The sequence below is a fragment of the Meles meles genome, chromosome 14 (genome assembly GCF_922984935.1).
Source record: "Meles meles chromosome 14, mMelMel3.1 paternal haplotype, whole genome shotgun sequence".
Taxonomy (NCBI): domain Eukaryota; kingdom Metazoa; phylum Chordata; class Mammalia; order Carnivora; family Mustelidae; genus Meles; species Meles meles.
The window spans coordinates 26095758-26116160 of NC_060079.1; the positions used below are offsets into that span (position 1 = coordinate 26095758).

Consider the following 20403-nt stretch of genomic DNA (forward strand, 5'->3'; position numbering starts at 1 on the left):
ATTCCTTTTCCTCTTTTTCCTGCACACCACGCCCATCCTTAATCTCCAGGTAGAGGCAGAGATACACAAAGTGGGGGACTACAGGTCGACCATAAGAATAGCATTATACATGAAGTACAATTCTTTTTTTCCCCCTTCCTCATATACTCTCCACCTCTACATGTTCTACTTAAAATATTCTGCCTACTAGTTTCTGAGATCCTTGTAGAAAAAAATTATAAAAGTGTTTGTTGTGGAAAAGGTAGTTTCTTAGTAAAGAAATTTCATTTTTTTTTAAAGATTTTATTTATTTATTTGACGGAGAGAGAGATCACAAGCAGGCAGAGAGGCAGGCAGAGAGAGAGGAGGAAGCAGGCTCCCTGTGGAGCAGAGAGCCTGATGCGGGGCTCGATCCCAGGACCCTGAGATCATGACCTGAGCCGAAGGCAGCGGCTTAATCCACTAAGCCACCCAGGCGCCCCAAGAAATTTCATTTTTTAAGGCTGATCGCCTGATAATGAAACAAGGTTAGCAGGTAGGAGTCACATCATTTTACCTCACTGAATTCTTTTTTTTTTTTTTAAGATTTTATTTATTTATTTGACAGAGAGAGATCACAAGTAGGCAGAGAGGCAGGCAGAGAGAGAGGGGGAAGCAGGCTCCCTGCCCAACAGAGAGTCCGAGGTGGGGCTTGATCCCAGGACCCTGAGATCATGACCTGAGCCGAAGGCAGAGGCTTAACCCACTGAGTCACCCAGGTGCCCCCTCATTGAATTCTTTTAGTGCAGTATCCAGGCATACAGAGCTCTGAACACAGTCAAGGAGTGTTGAAGAAGGAGTGCATCTCTGCCTCTTGCTTAGGTTTCCAAAGGAGCCAGTCCCACATAATCTGCATGTTCTCTTTCTCACTTCTTGACTTACTCCATATTTCTGCTTCTGCCTTCCCTGTTTTTAAGCTAGGATTGAAGAGGGCACAACAGGAGAGATGTATAATGGTTCACCTGTGATGCAATCTTGAAAGGTGTGGAGCCACTCAGGCTCCTACCAGGGGTAAAGCCTTACATCTTATTTTAGCACGTTGACTTATTCTGAGTTTACCCGTGTGCCCTTTAAATAACTGTCCTTGGACTCAGATGGTTTGTTATACCTGGTAGTTCAACTGCTGTGTTTACTAGCAATTAAAAAAACAGCTTGAAAATAAGTATGTCCTATTCATATCTGATGGGATAGGTGTTTCCAACAGAAACTGGTAGGTCCCAGCCCCAGCTTTTTGGACAGATTATCCAGATTTTATTTGACTGGCAATGATTGGCAGTAGAAGGGTAGAGCAAGAGACATTTGAACTACCAATGTCCTTTTCCCACTCTCCCTATTTCTAACTGTACACAATACCCTTTAGTGATGAAGCGAGCTTTGAGGACAGTCCTGCGTAAGTGCAGTGAAATGAAAAAGTCCGTGATAAAGTTTTGCCTTTAAGAGCTCAGAGATTTGGGGGACTGCAGAAAGCCTTTTTCCATTCCCTAAGCTGGTAGACTGTTTCAGATTCCTTTTTTTCTTTATACAGTGCTGTTGTGCGCATTGGGCCACTGTACTTCAGAAGCAGCTACCAGAGCCTGTATAATGCTTGCCAGTCCCTCCAATCTATTCCTGGGTTAACATCTTTTACACTGAAAACTCTTCGACACATTTTAAAACCACCTATCCAGAGGAAAATAGGTGCCATTTGTCCAGTGGTCAAGCCTTGATGGGGCACACGTCTCATCTCAGGGTTTTCAATGCTCAGTGTGTATGTCATTCACCTGAGAGCTCTAAGAAATATAGATTCCTGACTCTATCCTCAGGCGGGTCTGGTGAAGGAAGTTTTTCTAAAGCTTCCTAGGCAATTCTGTGCGCCATTTGGATTGGTAACTAGTGGCTGATCTTTTTTTTTTAAAGTATAATCGGTGTTTTATTGACTGCTGTATCAACGCAGACTTTGGCACAAAGCAGACACTGAGCACTTATTTTTTCAATGAACCCCATCTTACGGATAAGGCAGCTGAGGCTCAGAGAAGTTGGGATCACACAGATGGCGAGGCTGGTCATCTTTCCAGTACCACATCTTACCACTGTACGAGGAAGTGTTCGGGTTGCTTTCTGGTCAGAGGTCGCATATTGAGGCTGCTGTGGTTAACTCTAAAGGTCAAAGTTTGCTCTGTGCCTGTCAAGCCTAACTTTGCTTGAACTGGCAATCTCTGCTGACGGAATCCGCATTTGCAGAGTTAAGCAGAAGTCCCGCCCGCCATGGGTGGGGCCACGGTTTGTTGTGCGCGTCGGGAGCAGCTGGGTCGCCGGGCGCCTCACGTTTTTGCGCCTGCGCACGGCGCCGAGGGGACGGGGTCGGGCTCAGAAATGGCGGCCTCCATGTTCTACAGCCGGTTATTGGCTACCACCGCCCTTAGGAGCCGCGGGTCCCGGCCTGCGCTGCGGGCCGCCGCCCAGGTATTGCGGCCCAGCCCGCTATCTCTTCGAGGGTCGGCAGGAGGAAGGGCGAGGTGGGAGACGTGGCTCCTGTGGGTGAGGTGTGAGGGGATGTGAGGCCCGGCTCGGGGTCACTTCGCAATAGGTGACATTGGGTGACATGGGGTTGCCCAGCCGGGCCCGCGGGCGGCTTGCCCAGGAGGACTGCCCGCTGTGGCTGTGGCTGCGAGCGGGCTCATATTTGCGCCGCTCTGCTCGTCCTCAGCCCGCGAGGAGTCGGGCTATTCGGCTGCGGCTGCCCTTTCAGTTTCTGAGGGCCGGCGGGGAGGCGGGTGAGGGGAGCTTCTAAGTGGAGGTGTGGGGGCCTGGGCAGTTTCTGCTGCTTTTACCTCACCCCGCGCAGTGGGCAGAGGCTTCTGCGGCCCTTCTTTGGGGAGGGGGGAAATGCCCTTCAGATGTACTTTTATGTCCCTCGGGAGCTGTCATAGGTGGGAATGTCTTCACAGGATCATCTTGTTGACTGGTCTGTTCTGCGAAGAGGCAGGGAAGTTTCCCACCTGTTCTGTTTGTTAAGGGTGGTAATAAGATGATGTTTACCAGCTTACCAGCTGGGGAAGTAAGGCAGTTGTCTTTTGGATCACTTCATTTCTGGGTCGAGTATAGCACAATAATCACAAGTGTTTGTTTGCTTTGGTCTTTGGAGTGTTTACCGTGGGCCAGGTACTGAGCTAGGCATTTAACTTGTAGTTTCTTGTTAGGCTTCTCAGCAGCACTATAAGGGCGTCATTAATACCCTCATCATTGAGGAGGAAACTGTGGCCTGGAGAGCTAGTAATTCGGGCTCCGTCACAAAGCAGGTAGGGGCAAAACTAAGGCGTAATTCCAGAACCGTCCGGCTCCAAAGCCTGTGTGCTTGAATCTGCTCTTCAATTTTTTTTCCCGGAGGACTTGGCCTGTTCTTTCCAATGTTGACACTAAGAAACTTGTGAAAGGGCATGATTGCTTCATAAGTCAATTCCAGAGTTTTAGATTACGTTCTGAAATTAACTCCTTGGACATGACAAAAATGAATTGATTTAGACTTTTTTTTTTTTTTTAATACTCTAAATCCGGAGGCAGTGAATTACATGAGTATACTTCTCAATAGGAGAAGTGATATTTTTTGGCCTTGAACTTCCTTTTTAAGAGTCTTAAAGAGTGCTGTCTTGTTTTTAGAAAATGAAGACTTGGTGAACAAACATGTTTTCATCTGTCCTTTTGGAAAATTCTTTTAAAAGCTCTTGTCTCTCCATATGGAGGTGCCTAGTTTATTGTCTTACAACATCTCTTCTTTTCCACCCACACATTAAAAAATACAGCTTTAGAATTTGGAAGGCCCTTAATCTAACCCTTTGCTTTTGTAGATGAGGACGCAGAGGTGCAGGATCCTAGGAAACTTGTTTAAGGTCACACATTGAGTTTAGCAAATATTCTTAAACATTATGTTTAGTTCTCTAACCCTGGTCCAGTTTCTCTGTATCTTTTGTCCAGTGTATGTCTGATAATATAGTTCAGGTTATGAGCAGATGAACTAATTTTAAATATTTTCTCATCGTGAATCACATTTTGCAGTAACTACATTTTCCCCTTTTAATTGGTGAATGATTAAATGGGTGGATGATTAAATGGGTGGTAGTATAGGGATTTGGCCAGGAATTGGTGGCCTTTTGGCAGTAGGAATCTTCTAAGTGATAATGTGGAGAAAGACAAAGACTTAAATGTGGGAATCCTTGTGATTCTGTAGGAATATTTATTACCAGCATAACTAAAAAAGCGTATTTCAAGTCATAACTTCTAGGGGTGCAAGGAAAGGATTATCCACACTTCAGATATTAAAAAACCTTTAAAGGGGTATAAAAATTAGCAGCATTACCTTATGAGTAATATCTATATTCACAAAGAATCAGTAGTATGAGTACTACTGATTCTTTGTGAATGTAGATATTTGAAAGAAACTAAAAATATACTTAGAGCTTTGTGTCATTGGTTTACCCTGAACTTTTTTTGGAAAAATTTCAAACTGATAGAATGTTCCAGCAATAGTACAGTGAGCATATATATTACTTTCATCTATATTTAACATTTTGCCGCATTTGCTTTATCTTTAAAAGACTACATTCATGTGCATATATATATGTTTATATATGCATGTATGTATAAAATTACATTCATTTATTTTTGCTCAGCCATTTGAGGCTAGCTGGCAGATATCATGGCGCTTTATCCCTAGATATTATTTTAGCACACGCCTTTTATTTATTTATTTTTAAGATATTTATTTGTCAGAGAGAGGGAGGGAGAGATCACAAGCAAGGGAAGCTGCAGGCAGGCAGAGGGAGGAGCCTGATGCAAGACTCAGGCTCCATCCCAGGACCCTGGGATCATGACCTGAGCCTGAGCAGACGTTTATCTGACTGAGCTACCCAGGCGTCCCATAGTACACTCCTTTTAAAGGTGAAGACATTCTCCTAAATAACCACAACATAGTTATTATATTTAGGAAATTTGTAGTTATCATACTATAGAAATTTAGTTTTAGATTTTCACAGTTGTTCCCAAAGTGTTATTTTATTTTTATTTATTTATTGATTTTTTAAAAGATTTATTTATTTGAGAGAGAGAGAGAGAGTGCAACTGCGAGTGGGGGACGGGGCAGGCGGAGAGGGAGAGGGGTAGCCTACTTACAGCTAAGCCTGGAACCTGCTGGGGCCTCCATCTTACCACCATGAGCTCAGGACCTGAGCTGAAGCTAAGAGCCGGGCCCTTAACTGACTGAGCCACTCAGTAGCCCTAAGTTGTTTTATTTTCAAGCTGGGATCAGGCCTCTGTTGTATTTTTTCTAGTCTGTCCAGCTAATTAGGTGCCACGTAATGACTCTGAATGCTCATGTGTGTGTTGTAGGTGTTCATTTACATGCTCATTTACATTAAATGAATTCTGTGGCTGGACCGAGTCGGTTTTATTCTTTTAACATCCCTTGCACGGTGTCTGGTATATAGGCATTCAAAAAATATTTGAATGTATAACTGTTTTTACCAAGCTCTGCTTGGTACTCCTCTTCCCCCCTTATTTTTATTGTTATTTTGAGGTTTAATTTATATAAAGTGTACAACTTTGGGTAGCTAGATTAATTTTTATGTATGTATACATCTGTGTAGCCACCATTCAGATCAAGATATGTAATACTTTCAGCCCTCAGAAGCACCCATGTCCTCTCCCCTTATCAGTATTCCCCAACAGAAGGTGACCACTAATTCTGACTGACTTCTATCACTAATTTTGACTGGTTTTGAACTATATTAAAAAATATAAATATGTATTCTTGTATCTGGTTTCTTTTCCTCAAAATTATGTCTTTGAGATGAATCCATTGTTTTGTGAGCAACAGGTATTTTTAAAAAATTGCTCTGTAGGATCCTGGTATGTGAATATGCTGTATTTTTTTTTCTGTTGATGGGTGATTGAGTCATTTTTATTTTTTAATGAATAAGCCCACTATGGATATTCTTATGAATATGCCTTTTGGTAGACAACTCATTTCTGTTGTGTATATACCCAGGAATGGGATTTCAGAAAGTAGATGTATAATGAATGGTTTGGGATGTTGCTGGTTTTTAATATGGAAGTGACAGTAAATCAGGGAGTTGAGTTTCTCTGCTGAAATGTTATTCAGGATTTTAGCTTACCAGGTGAAACAAAAACAAGTTGTTACTTGGTGTGACTGATTTTTAGACTAGGGTTCTCAGACTGTAGGGTGCTTAAGAATCAGGTGAATGACTTGTTGTGAATGCAGATTACCTGAGGCCCATTCCAGAGATTTTGTAGATTCGAGTGGGGCCCCAGAATCTGCATTTTTAGACAACATCCCAGGTAATTTTCTTCCTTCAAGAAAGACTGTTTAATAAAGCAATAGTTGATAGTCCAGAACTGCAGATTTCTAATTCTCTTAACTGTCTATAACATGGACTATCAGTAAATGGTTTCCAATATTTTATATTAAAAAGAAATAGACTGTATATATGATCCCTTTAAATTCAATTCTTATGCTCTTAGGTGTCTCATATGAGCTGTGTTTCAGTATGCTGCATTCCTTGTTTAGAGAATGAAAATGTATAGATAATACTTAAATGTGTAATTTCAATTCATTCTTCCAGGGTTTTCATAGCACTTAATTTGTTCTACATACTGTCATATAAAGTTGATAGGATTGAGGAATTTCGATATTTACAGGCTATGAAATGAAGAGTTTCATTGAGGAAATCAACTGGAAAGTGGTGTCTGGATCAACACCTGTGGGAGTGAGGGAAGGAGGCTTGAGTAGAGGGAGAAGTAGAACTGTGGTGCAGTTGCAGTAGGAACTTTTGCCTTTCCTCTGGGAGATGTGGAACTAAGATGGTCCTTCAGAATTACCCCAAATTGGGGTGAGGTGCTAGGACCTTATAACCTTACCTTAAACCCCAGCGACCAGTCATTGGATGCAGGCTGACAATGGGAAGGTGTGACTTTGGGCAAGGAAGCGCCAGTGAGAGGACTCAGCTGAGAGCTGTCAGTACCAGCACTCCCAGCAGCTGGGCTATGAAAGGGGAATCTGAGTAGCACACCACAGTGATCACTACAAATGAAACCAGGGTTTAGTCTTATGTGTTTGAAAGAGGAATCACTCAACTATCACTCAACTACCACATATCTAGTGCCAAGTGATTTGTTAGGTGCTGGAAGAATGATGGAGAGAAGAAAATGGGAAGGATTTTTGGTTTGTTGGAAAAGATGAGGTTGGTTTTAGATCTGCTGAATTTGGCATTGAGGTAGAAATGCTCTGTAGGTCATTAGGGATATGGTAGTGGAGCTCAAATAAAAAGTAAGACTAGACATGATGAGAAAATAGTTAAAACTACAAGGGTAACATTTGATATTTAGCTGGTAGGTTAGCTCTTAGGTTATAATTTAGGTACTCTGAATATTATTCTTTGATGGTTTAATGTAACACTTTTATTACAGTTATGAAGAACCAAGTACTGTATATAAAAAAGTATTTTGAGAAAGTGTTTTTAATAAGTTCCAAATTACTGACATATATAATATGTCCCCAATTTCTTTAGGTTCTGGGAAGTTCTGGATTTTTTAACAACCATGGACTCCAAGTACAGCAGCAGCAACAAAGGAATCTCTCACTACATGAATACATGAGTATGGAATTATTGCAAGAAGCTGGTGTCTCCATTCCCAAAGGACATGTGGCAAAATCACCAGATGAAGCTTATGCAGTTGCCAAAAAATTAGGTACTAACTTAAGAAAAACTTAGGCCACTTTGACATGGGCACTTCTGATAAGATATAAACTTTACTTACAGTTTATAACAGCTTATAGGTTTTGTTTAATTTTTTAAAAAATAAATTTTATTTACTTAAAAGGGAAGGTGGAACTTTATGATTATTGACATTCTGAAATTATGAGATTATTTTGAGCTCCCATAGAGCTAGTAACTTAAGAACCAATTACATTGGCATTAGGAAGCCTTTAAAGTCCTGTCTTTAGTTGGAGTATAATTATGGGAAGAAAGTTCTGTTTAATATTCTAAAGCTTAAAAGACTGGGTGTCTGTGATGATTCTTCAAGAAAATAGTGAAGAAAATCTTAGCTGTTTATATGGCTGTAAAGAGGTCTAATAAAACTCCCCCAACTTTCTCTTGACAGGAAAAGTATGGAACCAGAGTGGTGGGAGGGAGGGGCGAAGCTGAGTGCTAGACTGTAAGCTCCATGAGAGCAGGGTTTCTTTGTCTTATTTTGTCCAGTGATGTATCCTAAACTCTTAGAAGAGTACCTGACACTTATGTACTCAAAAACTATTGATATTTGTTTAATGAATTAAGTAGTTGCCCATGTTTATTAGTAAAGTCTTTTATTGCTAACAGAAAACTAAATAGCTTTTGTTAATTTGAATTTTGTTAATTTATATTAATCTCATAATTAAAAAAATACTGACTTTAGAAGGTAGCCTTCACTTTACATTTTTAATGATTTAAAGTTTTTTTTGTTTTTTTTTTTTTTTTTAATTTGACAGAGATCACAAGCAGGCAGAGAGGCAGGCAGAGAGAGAGGGGGGAAACAAGCTCCCCGCTGAGCAGAGAGTCCTCTTTATTCAGGTTATAAGCATACTTCTTTTTATTCGTTGAAAGATTTTTGTAAATTGATACTAATTTGGGGGAAATTTTTGTTAATTAATGGTGACCTGTAGCTGGAACTTGTGCATGGTAAAAGATGTGCCTCGCTTTTACCTTCAAAACACTGTATAGTAGAGGCTCTTAAAGGTCAAGTGCAAAGAAAACTCGTGATTGTACTTTGTATTTCTGTAGTATTTCTTGCAAAGCCCACTTATTAATAACTATTCTCTTGAGATTTGATCTTATCTATATGACCTAAACTTTAATTTCTAAAGAAGGGTCAGCTGAAAACTTGGAAATGCAGTTGAGAAAGTATAAGGTTTTCTTATTTTGCCCTTCTGTCCTTAAGAATGAAATTTAGACCCTTGATTTTGTTCTTTTATTTTTATCAGTCTAATCCCTCGCGTTGATGATTTTTTGTTTACCAATTCTTTCCTTTGTTGTAATGCTGAAGCTTAAAATGTTTTTTGTGCCAGTGTCAGTAAGGCCTGATATATATATATAATGAAGTTGGTAAAAACTCTTATTTTCTATTTCCGAATCACTATAATTCATTTTTCTGTATTTTCCATATATTTGCTCATTTAGTCAAAATTCATTGTTTTGTCAAAAAAAAATCTGTGTAGTAGCTTTTTCATCAAACAAGTAGGATTTATTTGGCTACCAGTTTCTTGGTTTCCTTACTCCTTATAAGCTTTAATGATGCTTGAATGATTAAAGGAAGAAAGAATGGTTAACATGTGCAGGGTATACTCTAATTATGAGTATTTCTGGGAAGGTCTCTGGGACCAGGACTTAATGTGAAGCAAGTAGACAGCTCTGATTTTGAGCCCCTTGGAACAGAAGGTATCTTGTTCATCTAGAAAGTATGTTTTTATCAAGTAACACTGCAGATGATGATTATAGTATGGAAGTGGGATTAGTGATTAAGGAGGTCTTTTAAATTCGGAGACTCAGAAATGCTACTTTTTAATTTTTTAAATATTTTTTAATTTATTTGATAGACAGAGATCACAAGTAGGCAGAGAGGCAGGCAGAGAGAGAGGGGGGAAGCAGGCTCCCTGCTGAGCAGAGAGCCCAGTGCGGGGCTCAATCCCAGGACCCTGGGATCATGACCTGAGCCGAAGGCAGAGCCTTTAACCCACTGAGCCACCCAGGTGCCCCAGAAATGCTACTTTTAAAAGATATATTTAGCAACTACTAGGAAGATGTTGAGGACAGTTTTGTCTTTTGTTGGGAGTCATTAATGTCAGAAAATGTTGCTTATAGGATCTAGTAAGGTATGGTATAAGGTGCCTTAGAAATACACCCGGCTCTGTCCATCTAGCTAGCAATTCCCAGTTTTGATTTTGGCTACTCTGCTTCTTGAATTTTTGAACAACTCACAAAGTATTAATTCCCATTTATTAGAACTCTTACATCACCAACTGAAACAGTGAGATATAAAGGCATTACAGGTGGGCCAAACTTGCTTCCCCTCAGTTCTGTGAGTTAGCATGGGGTCTGGAACCACTGATCCTACAACTGGTGACTCCTCCTGAAATAGCCCTGGCCTCTTTCCCCAGTATTCCCTACAAATTCTATAATTTTCTGTGTATATCGTGATGTGAAAAAAGTTGGATACACTGGCCTGGAGGCTAGTTTTGCCTGTTATGAATAATTGAGGTTAGGGATGGAAGAATGGTTGGGAAGAAATCTAGTTTCTTTTCTTTTCCTGTGTGTGTGTGTGTGTGTGTGTGTGTGTGTGTGTGTGTGTGTGTGTGTCTTAATAGACTGGTTTTCTCATATCCATTTTTTAAAAGATTTGTTTATCTTGAGAGAGAGAGAGGGGTTGAGAGCATGCACAGAGATAGGGGCAGAGGGAGAGAGAGAATCTCAAGCAGACTCCTGGCTGAGCATAGAGCCTGACACAGAGCTTGATCCCAGGACCCTTAGATCATGACCTGAGCCAAAATCAAGAGTCAGAGGTCTAAACAGCTGAGCCACCGAGGCTCCCCTTTTTCATATCCATTTTTATTTTATTACTTATTTATTTATTATTTGGAAAGATTTATTTGTCAGAGAGAGTGCTCTTGTGTGTGCACAAGCACAGGCGGGGGAACAGCAGGCAGAGGGAGAAGAAGGCTTTTTGCTGAGCAAGGGGCCCAATGGAGGACTCTATCCCAGGAATCAACTTGAGCTGAAGGCAGGCAGTTAACCAACTGAGTTACCCAGGTGTCCCCTCATAACCACTTTTTAAAAAAAGATTTTATTTATTTATTTATTTATTAGAGAGAGAGAGAGATAGAGCACAAGCAGTGCGGAGCGTCAGGCAGAAGGAGAAGCTGACTCCCCACTGAGCAAGGAGCCTGATGTGGGACTTGACCTGGGATGAGATCAGGATGAGATCCTGACCCGAGCTGAAGGCAGTCTTAACCAACTGAGCCACTCAGGTTCCCCCCTCATATCCATTTTTTTTTTTTTTTAAAGATTTTATTTGTCAGAGAGAGAGAGAGTACACACAAGCAGGCAGAGAGGCAGGCAGAGAGGAGGAAGCAGGCTCCCTGCTGCGCAAGGAGCCCGAGGTGGGACTCGATCCCAGGACCCCAGGATCATGACCTGAGCCGAAGTCAGCAGCTTAACCCACTGAGCCACCCAGGTGTCCCCCTCATATCCATTTTTAATGATAAGTCTATAGTAGACCTCTCATTGATTTCATGATTCTGTATTGCCAAGAATAGTATCTTTTAGGCTTGGGAAGTTTCTCCCATTTTTGTTCTAATTTTCAGAGGAACTGTTAAAAGCTGTGCTTCATAGAATTTTAAAAGGGGAAACTGTAGTACATAGTTCAGCTACAAATACATCTCAGTTTCTCTGTTACCCTAAATAGAATTGCAAGTGAATTGACTTTCCATGTTTGAAGTTAGACACAGTGTAATCATTTTGTTTCTTGAAAATTGTTCAACCTAGTGAAATTTATGTTGCCTGACTAGTCTGTCTTTTTTGCATATTTTGTTGATCTTTTTTTAGAGTAGACTTTAATTGCCAAATTCTAAATTTCATTAATAATAGTACTTATATCTGCTACATATTTTTTAATTGCTTAAAACATAAACTTATGTCTTATGAGGTTAGAAGTTTGAAATGGGTCTTAAGTCCCATCTTTTTCTTTCTTTTTTTTTTTTTCTTTAATTTTGACTGCCTTCATCCATTTTTCCTATCCCCTACCCCCTTCCTCTGGCAGCTACTAATCTGTTCTCTGTATCTGTGAGCTTAGTTGTTTTGTTTTGTTTTCCAATTCCATATATAAGATTCCATTCATATGGAATATGTCTTTCTCTGGCTTTCTTAACTTAGCCATCAGATACACATTCATGTTGTTGCAAATGGCAAAATGTTACTCTTTTTTTGTGGCTGAATACACACACACACACCATGTGCATATACCATAATTTCTTTACCCATTCATCCATCAAGGGATGTTGTTTCCCTATCGTGGTGATTTTAAATAGTGCTGCAGTGAACATGGGGTACATGTAGTTTATCAAGTTAGTGTTTCCTTCAGATAAATATCCAGAAGTGGAAGTGCTGTATCATAGAGTAGTTCTATTTTTAATTTTTTTGAGGAACCTCTTTACTGTTTTCCACAAGGCTGCACCAATTTATATTTCTATCAACAGTGCACGAATGTTCCCTTTGCTTCAGATCCTCATCAACACTTGTTATTCCTTGTCTTTTTTCTATAATAGCCATTGTAGCAGGTATGAGATACATCATTTTTCTGGTTTTGATTTGGATTTCCCTGATAAATAGTGATTTTGAGCATCTTTTTTATATGTCTGCTGGCCATTTGTATGTCTTTGGAAAAATGTCTTCACATCTTCTGCCTGTTGTTTAATCACTTTTTTTCCTATAATTGAGTTGCTTGAGTTCTCTGTTTGTTTTGGATATTGTCAGAGTTATGATTATGATATGATTTGCAAATATTTTCTCTCATTCAGTAGGTTGCTGTTTTATTTTGTTGATTATTTCCTTTGGTATGTAGATGTGTTTTAATTTGATATATCCCACTTATTTTTGCTTTTGTTGCTTTTACTTTCGGTGTCAGATTGTAAACATCATCACCAAGACCTAATGTCAAAGAGCTTGCCACATCTATTTTCTTCTTCGAATTTTATGGGGTATTTTTAGGTCTTATGTTCAAGTCTTTAATGCACTTCAAGTTAATTTTTCTGTATGGTGTAAGATGGTGGTTGAGTTTCATGCTTTTGCATATGGCTGTCTAGTTTTCCCAACATCATTTCTTTTAGTTATTTATTTAAACACTTTTAAAGATTTATTTTTAGACAGAAAGCAAGCAAGTGTGGGGGTGAGGGAGAGAGAGAAAGGGAGAATTCCAAGTAGACTCCCTGCTGAGTGCAGAGCCCAACACAGGCCTTGATCCCAGGACCCTGAGATTATGACCTGAGCCAAAATCAAGGGTCAGACGCTTAACCAACTGAGCCATCCAGGCACCCCATCCCAACCCTATTTATTGAAGAGACTATCTTTTCTACATTTTATATTCTTGGCTCCTTTTTGATAAATTAATTGACCATATATATATGGATTTATTTCTGGGCTCTCTGTTTTGTTATGTAAGTAGTATACTGTTTTGATTATTGTAGCTTTGTAATGTAGTTTGAAATCCAGGAGTGTGATATCTGCAGCTTTTTCCTGGTTTTGCAAGATTGCATTGGCTACTTGGGGTTTTTTTTTTTTTGGTTCCATACTAATTTTAGGATTGTTTGTTCTATTTTGTGAAAAATGCCATTGGAATTTTGATAGGGATTGAATTGAATCTGTAGATTGCTATGGGTAGTATGGACATTTTAACTATTATTTCAATTTTGTCTTCTTCAGTTTCTTTAATCAATGTCTACAGTTCAGTACACAGGTCTTTTACCTCCTTGGTTAAATTTATCCATAGGTATTTTATTCTTTTGCTGCAGTTGTAGATGAGACTTTTTTTTAAAATTTCTCTGATAGTTCATGATTAATGTATAGAAATGTAATTGACTTTTGTGTATTGACTTTGTGTCCTGCAGTATTAGTGAATTCATTTATTCTAATGGTTTTTTGATGGGATCTTTAAGGTTTTCTATATATAATATCATGTCATATGCAAATAGTGACAATTTTACTTCTTCCTTTCCAGTTTGGATGCCTTTTATTTCTTTTTGTTGCCTAATTGTTATAGGTAGGACTCCCAGTTCTGTGTTAAAGTGGCAGGAATGGACCTCCTTCTCTTGTTACTGATCTTAGAGGCAAAGCTTTCAACTTTTCACTGTTGAGTTGGATATTTAGCTGTGGGCTTGTCATATATGGCCTTTATTATGTTGAGGTATGTTCCTTCCATACTGCCTTGTTGAGGTTTTTACATAAATGGATATTGAATTTTGCCAAATGCTTTTTTTTTTTGCATCTGTTGAGATGACCATATATTTTTTACCCTTCATTTTATTAGTAAAGTGTATCACAGTGACTGATTTGTAGACGTTAAATCAGTCTTCATCCCTGGAATAAATCCCAGTTGATGATGGAATATGATTCTTTTAATGTATTGTTGTATTCAGTTTGCTAATATTTTGTCGACGATTTTTGTCTATGTTCATCAGGGATATTGGTCTGTAGTTTTCTTTGCTTGTGGCATCCTTGTCTGGTTTTGGTATCAGGGTAATTCTGGCTTTGTAAAATGAATTGCAAATGCGCCCACCATTTTTTGGAAGAGTTTGAGAAGGATTGATATTCTTTTTTTAATGTTGGTAGTATTCACCAGTGAGCCATCTGGATCTGGACCTTCATTTGTTGAGAGGATTTTTACTACTGATTCATTCTCCTTACTGATAATCTGTTAAGATTTTTTGTTTCTTCATAACCCAGTCTTGGTAGGTTGTATGTTTCAAGGAATTTATTTCTTCTTGGTTGTCCAATTTGTTGTCATGTAATTGATCATAATAGTCTCTTATCCTTTGTATTTCTGAGTGTTCAGTTGTAATATCTCATCTTTTTGTGTCTGATTTTATGAATCCACTCTTTTCTGTTGTTGTTGGTGGTGAGTCTAGCTGAAAGTTCGTCATATTGTTCATCTTTTTGAAGAGCAGCTCTTACTTTCATTGATCTTTTCCATTGTCTGTTTAATCTCTATTTTATTTATGTTCTAACCTTGGTTATTTCCTTCCTTCTACTAACTTTGGGCTTCATCTGTTCTTCTTTCTTAGTTCCTTGAGGTGCAGAGTTAATTTGTTTGAGACTTTTCTTGTTTCTTGAGATAGACTTTTATTACTGTGAATTCTTAGACTGCTTTTGCTGATTCCATAAATTTTGGTATATTTCCATTTTGTTTGTCTCAATGTATTTTTTATTTCTTTTTTGATTTTTCATTGACCCATTGACAGCATGCAGTTTAGTCTCCATGTATTTGAATTTTCCAGGTTTCCTCCTTTAATTCATTTCTGGTTTCATACCATTGTGGTTGGAAAATATGCTTGATGTGATTTCAGTCCTCTTAAATTTATTAAGACTTGTTCTGTGGTTTACTGTGTGATCTCTCCTGGAGTATATTCCATGTGCACTTGAGAAGAATATGTATTGTTGCTTTTGGATGGAACGTTGTATATATATATTAAGACCATGCGAATATGTTGTTTAAGGCCTGTGTTTGCTTATTGATTTTCTGTCTGGGTGACCTATTGATTGATGTATGTGGGTATTGAAATCCCTTACTATTAATTGTATTGCTTATCTGTTTCCCCCTTTATGTCTGTTAACATTTGCTTTATATATTTAGGAGCTCTTATGTTGGGTGCATAAATATTTACCAATGATACATCCCATTGTTGGATTGACCCCTTTATTATTATGTAACACCCTTCTTTGTCTCTTGTTACAGTCTTTGTTATAAAGTTGATTTTGTCTGATATAAGTACAGCTACTCCAGCTTTCTTTTGGTTTCCATTTGCAAGCAATATCTTTGTTCATCCTTTCACTTTCGGTCTGTTTGTGTCCTTATATCTCAAGTGAGTCTCTTACAGTCAGCATAGATTAGTCTGTTTTTTAATTTACTCAGCCGTTCTGTGTCTTAGTCCTAATGTATAGGATTCTAGTATAATTAAGGTGGAATTTTTGTCTGACTGAATAAACATGTGCAAAGGTTGCCAATTAATGAATTACAGCCTAGAGGGAGATTTCTAAAGGCATAAAATAGGACTTTGCCTTTTTTTCTCCTCAGTGCCTTATTAATGACATATATGAAGAACGTTTAAGACATTTATGACTAACTAAAGCTAGGAGGGGTATTGACTATATTTTAAAGACAACCTTGGAATCCATTAAAGGCCTTGTCTGACTAGAGCAAAGGACCACATCTAGTAAGACTGTAAGCTCTCTAAGGGCAGGTAGGTCTCTCTTGCTCTTTGGTAGATCTATGGCTCCAGCAAGTAACCGGTATATAGATGTAATTGTTGAACAAATTAATGAAATTGAATAAAATCTTTGTTTCAATCAGTTGTCCTCAGATTTCTCTTGTAATCCCTCTTGTCTTGATGAAGCTGTATTCATTAAATTTTTTTGGTGTTTCTTTTGTTGTGAAGGGCTTTTTTAGAAGGAACTTTTGAGGAATCTTCTCTGCCCTTAAGGAATTTATATTCCTAAAGAAAGGAAACTGACACTTTGTGGAGGAAGAGACTTCTTGTCTTTTAAAGTGGATTTTGAAAAACTAGAGTTTTATTACTTTAATAGGTCAGTTTTTTAAGTTCTCAGTTAGGAATGTTTGAAGTTAGCCCAGCAAATCACCAGTTTAACAATTGCCCATTTTTATGTTATATTTACACTATTGGGGTTACATTTATCCTCTTTGGATAAAATGAATATTTCTAAAGTACTGGAAAAGCCAGGTAACCAGAAACAGGTAAAATGACTAGTGGCTGCTCCTTTTAGTTTGGGCATGAACTCTGTAATTTGCCATTGTCCCAAAGGCTACCTGTTTTCTTTCCAATAAGAAAATTATTGTTCATTTTAAGGACATTTTTAAAGCTTTCTCTATTCTTCATCTAATATTAGTTGTTTTTACCTGGGAATGGTGGGGACTATGGCAGATAGAAAAGGGTCTGTCTTGTGTAAACCAGGCATTTCTAATCAGCTTTAGTTGCAGGTCCCAGTATATCCAGTTCCGAGTTTTTAAAAGAGCAGTGGAAAATCAAGGTATGCAAGAATTCTTTCCATTTTTAAATGTTCTTTTATTCAACATTCAGAAAATATATGCTAGGAACGCTCCCAGGAGCTTGAGAACTTCACTGAACACAACGAAGATTCTGCTGTTTTGGAGCCTGTATTCTAGTGGGGGAGCAAAACAATAAATGGTAAACATGAGAAAATTATGTATTATGTTTGAAGGTGATGAATTCTATGGAAAATAAATAAGCAGGGTAAAGAGGATTGGTTCCTGGTGGGCAGGTTGTACTATTAAGTAAAATGATCAGGGTAAGCCTAATGGATAATGAGATGTAAGAAGAAAAACTTGAAAGGAATGTGGACCTTTCTCAAATGGTTACAGGTATCTTCTGGTATCTGAAAGTCGAGCATTCTTGTGAAACCTTTTGTAGGCCAAAATGGCATAAAGTGAAAGAAGTTAGCATTAATTATGAGGAAAAAATTTCAAGCGTTCTCAGACCCAGTAAATGACCCTTCCTAGGCTAAAGCACAGATGCTCACAGGCACGGTCAAAGCTTTGGTGGCTGGATGCTGAGTATGGTTCCTGGGTAAAGAGCTTGGCCACTCTTGTGGCTTGGGGTACATGCTGCCTCTGTAATGGCTCTCTGCAAAATCAACACTGATATTTTTGCAGAAGGAAAGTTCACTTTCGGATTTCTTTTGGTTAGTGAAAACAGGTAACTGATGTAGGTCTTCTGTAAAAGTGAAGTGGTGTAATGCCAACTTTGGAAAAGCAGAGGATTCCTGTACCTGATGAAGAGTATTCCAGGAGGAGGGAGCGTAAGAGCCAAATCCTGAAGGCGGAAGTATGCCTGGGAACAGTGGAGACTAGTGTAGCTGGAGTGGAGTGAACGATGAGGAGGTTTTAGGAGATACAAATAGTAAGGGTACTGGGGGATTATATAGATCCTTGTAGGTCATTGTCAGGAGTGTGACTTTCACTTTGAGTAAAATGGGCATTCACTGTAAGGTTTTAAATAGAGGAGTGATGTGCTCTCTTTGCTGCTTTGAGAATACTGTCAGGGACGGGGGTAATCTAGGTGAGATAGAATGGTGATTGGGACTGGGGTTCAAACTAGGTGATGAGGAGTGGTCAAGATTCTGGATAAATTTTAAAGATGGGTATGGGGTGTGAGAAAGAGAGCTTTTAAAAAAAAAAATCCTTGGGCGCCTGGGTGGCTCAGTGGGTTAATCCTCTGCCTTCGGCTCAGGTCATGATCTCAGGGTCCTGGGATCGAGTCTTACGTCGGGATCTCTGCTTGGCGGGGAGCCTGCTTTCTCCTCTCTCTCTCTGCCTGCCTATCTGCCTACTTGTGATCTCTCTCTGTCAAATAAATAAAAAATAAAAATAAAAAATAAAAAACATCCTTGACTGACTTAAGGGCCATCTTCTAATTTCTAAATGTAGACTCATTTACATCATAAATTTTCTAAACATTCTTTTTAAATAATTGTTTAGGTGTAAACTTTAGGTCAGTTTTTACTGGTTTTATCAGAAACTGTGTTTGTTACCTCTTTAATTTTGTTGGTTTATCTGATTAGGTGAGAGTCCCCGCATTCTGCATGGTGTGTGCGTGGATTGGTAGTTACATACAAGGGACTTCTTTAGGATTGTGACCAATAAGAATAAGGTTATTATTTTGCCACAACTAATATAAGGGTTGCACTGCTAGTATAGGCAAAATGCTGTAAGAGGCAAAATGAGATTCTGAAATTCTCCTTGTCTGGGGAGATCGAGAATGCCCCTTGAAGAGGAGTAGCCTTGGACCATGAATGATGAGGGGTACCCAGGTTAACCAGCTGGTTTGATGCTTTTCTTCAGCACATTAGAAAGAGGAAGAGAGAAGAGAGATCAGTCTACCTGTTAAGAAAAATTCAGGGTATTTATTTTAAAAATTTCATTTAAAAATTTTTAAAAAGTATTATAAAAAATGAAAAATTTAAGACTTATAAATGTAACATCCCTGAATCTTCTGATAAATATAGTTTAACTCCTGATAATACCCCTCATAACGGTGTAGCTTAAGAATGTGTATTAACAAGTCTTTCTGTTACTGGAACAATGTAAGTTGGTATCAGTACTGGCAGTTTTACCTTAAGTTATAAGGTATATTCTGCTCAGAGTAGCATTTTTAACTCAAATATTCACAGGACAGCAATTTTACATGTGAACAGAAAGGGACATTTGAGTCTTAATTTTTGTACTTTTAATATCTTCCAAAACACTAGATAGTGTTAAGGAAAAATAAAATTATTTTCAGTCTACTTTAAGAAATGGTGTCATATGAATGGCTAATTTTTTAACTTGTGGATCTTTAGATGGTGAATATTTTAATGTTCTAATCTAGAAAAATTATTTATGTGGACTACTTCATTTTTTGACATTGTGGGTAAATGAGTCTTTACAGCATTTAATAACATCACTTAATCTATGCTTAATAACAGTAACATCTTGCATGCTATTCCATGCTGCTTATCTAATGGAAGTGTTTTTCTTCTAGGTTCCAAAGATGTCGTGATAAAGGCACAGGTTTTAGCTGGTGGTAGAGGAAAAGGAACATTTGAGAGTGGCCTCAAAGGAGGAGTGAAGATAGTTTTCTCGTAAGTCCTGCTTTTTAAAGAAAAATCATCACTATTAAAGAAAAAATGTATTTTAAAAATTATCCCTTATTATTGAATTGATGAGAATACTAAAATTTAAATATTAAATGAATGGGGTTCCTGGGTATTCTGTCAATTGAGTGTCCTACTCTTGATTTTGACTCAGGTCATGCATGATCTCAGGGTCTTAGGATTGACCCATGTTGGGCTCCACACTAAGCACAGAGTCTTGTTTGAGTTTCTCTCCCTCTGCCTCTCCCCCTGTTGGTGTGTTCTCTCTCTCAAATAAATAAATCTTTAAAAAAAATTAAAGGAAATATTAAGTAAGATAAAATTTTGGTTGTCATATGTTTTTGTCTTTCTGAGTGGAGGAGAAAAAAAATTTGAGTTCTTTTTCTTTTTTCAGTCCAGAAGAAGCAAAAGCTGTTTCCTCACAAATGATTGGGAAAAAGTTGTTTACCAAGCAAACAGGAGAAAAAGGCAGAATATGCAATCAAGTATTGGTTTGTGAGAGACGATATCCCCGGAGAGAATACTACTTTGCAATAACAATGGAAAGGTCATTTCAAGTGAGTAATTGTAGACATGATACCTTCAGGATGATTTTACTACATTCAATTTCAAAGGTTGATTATTTCTGTTTGTATGGGAAGGATTAAAAAGGTATGATCTATAATCTTATTTGTATATGTCATGAGCATAATATTTTTGTGTCATTTAAAGAAAAACCCTGCATGGTTAATGATATAAAATTTAATATGTAATATTGTGGTTAAAAAAAGCTGTAGGCAAAACCTTGCTGAAATAGAATCCACAGGACTTCTAAATTGTTAATGTACTAAAAGCAGTTTAAATTCTTTGGATTCATCTCTAGATTCCATAGACTGAGAAAATAATTTTTTTTCTTTTTCTTTTTTTAAAGAATTTATTTACT

The 20403-nt window shown here is 38.2% G+C and overlaps 1 protein-coding gene across 1 annotated transcript in view; it reads left to right on the forward strand.

Annotated features, from left to right (window-relative positions):
* Positions 1-2307: 2307 nt before the first annotated feature.
* SUCLA2 (succinate-CoA ligase ADP-forming subunit beta) overlaps positions 2308-20403 on the forward strand; it is a 49346-nt gene continuing 31250 nt past the window's right edge. Inside the window, exons 1-4 of the mRNA XM_045978424.1 lie at positions 2308-2460; positions 7578-7758; positions 19370-19469; positions 19876-20038. Of these exons, the coding sequence (XP_045834380.1) occupies positions 2371-2460; positions 7578-7758; positions 19370-19469; positions 19876-20038 (534 nt within the window). The 5' untranslated portion in view covers positions 2308-2370. The remainder of the gene's footprint in view (positions 2461-7577; positions 7759-19369; positions 19470-19875; positions 20039-20403) is intronic.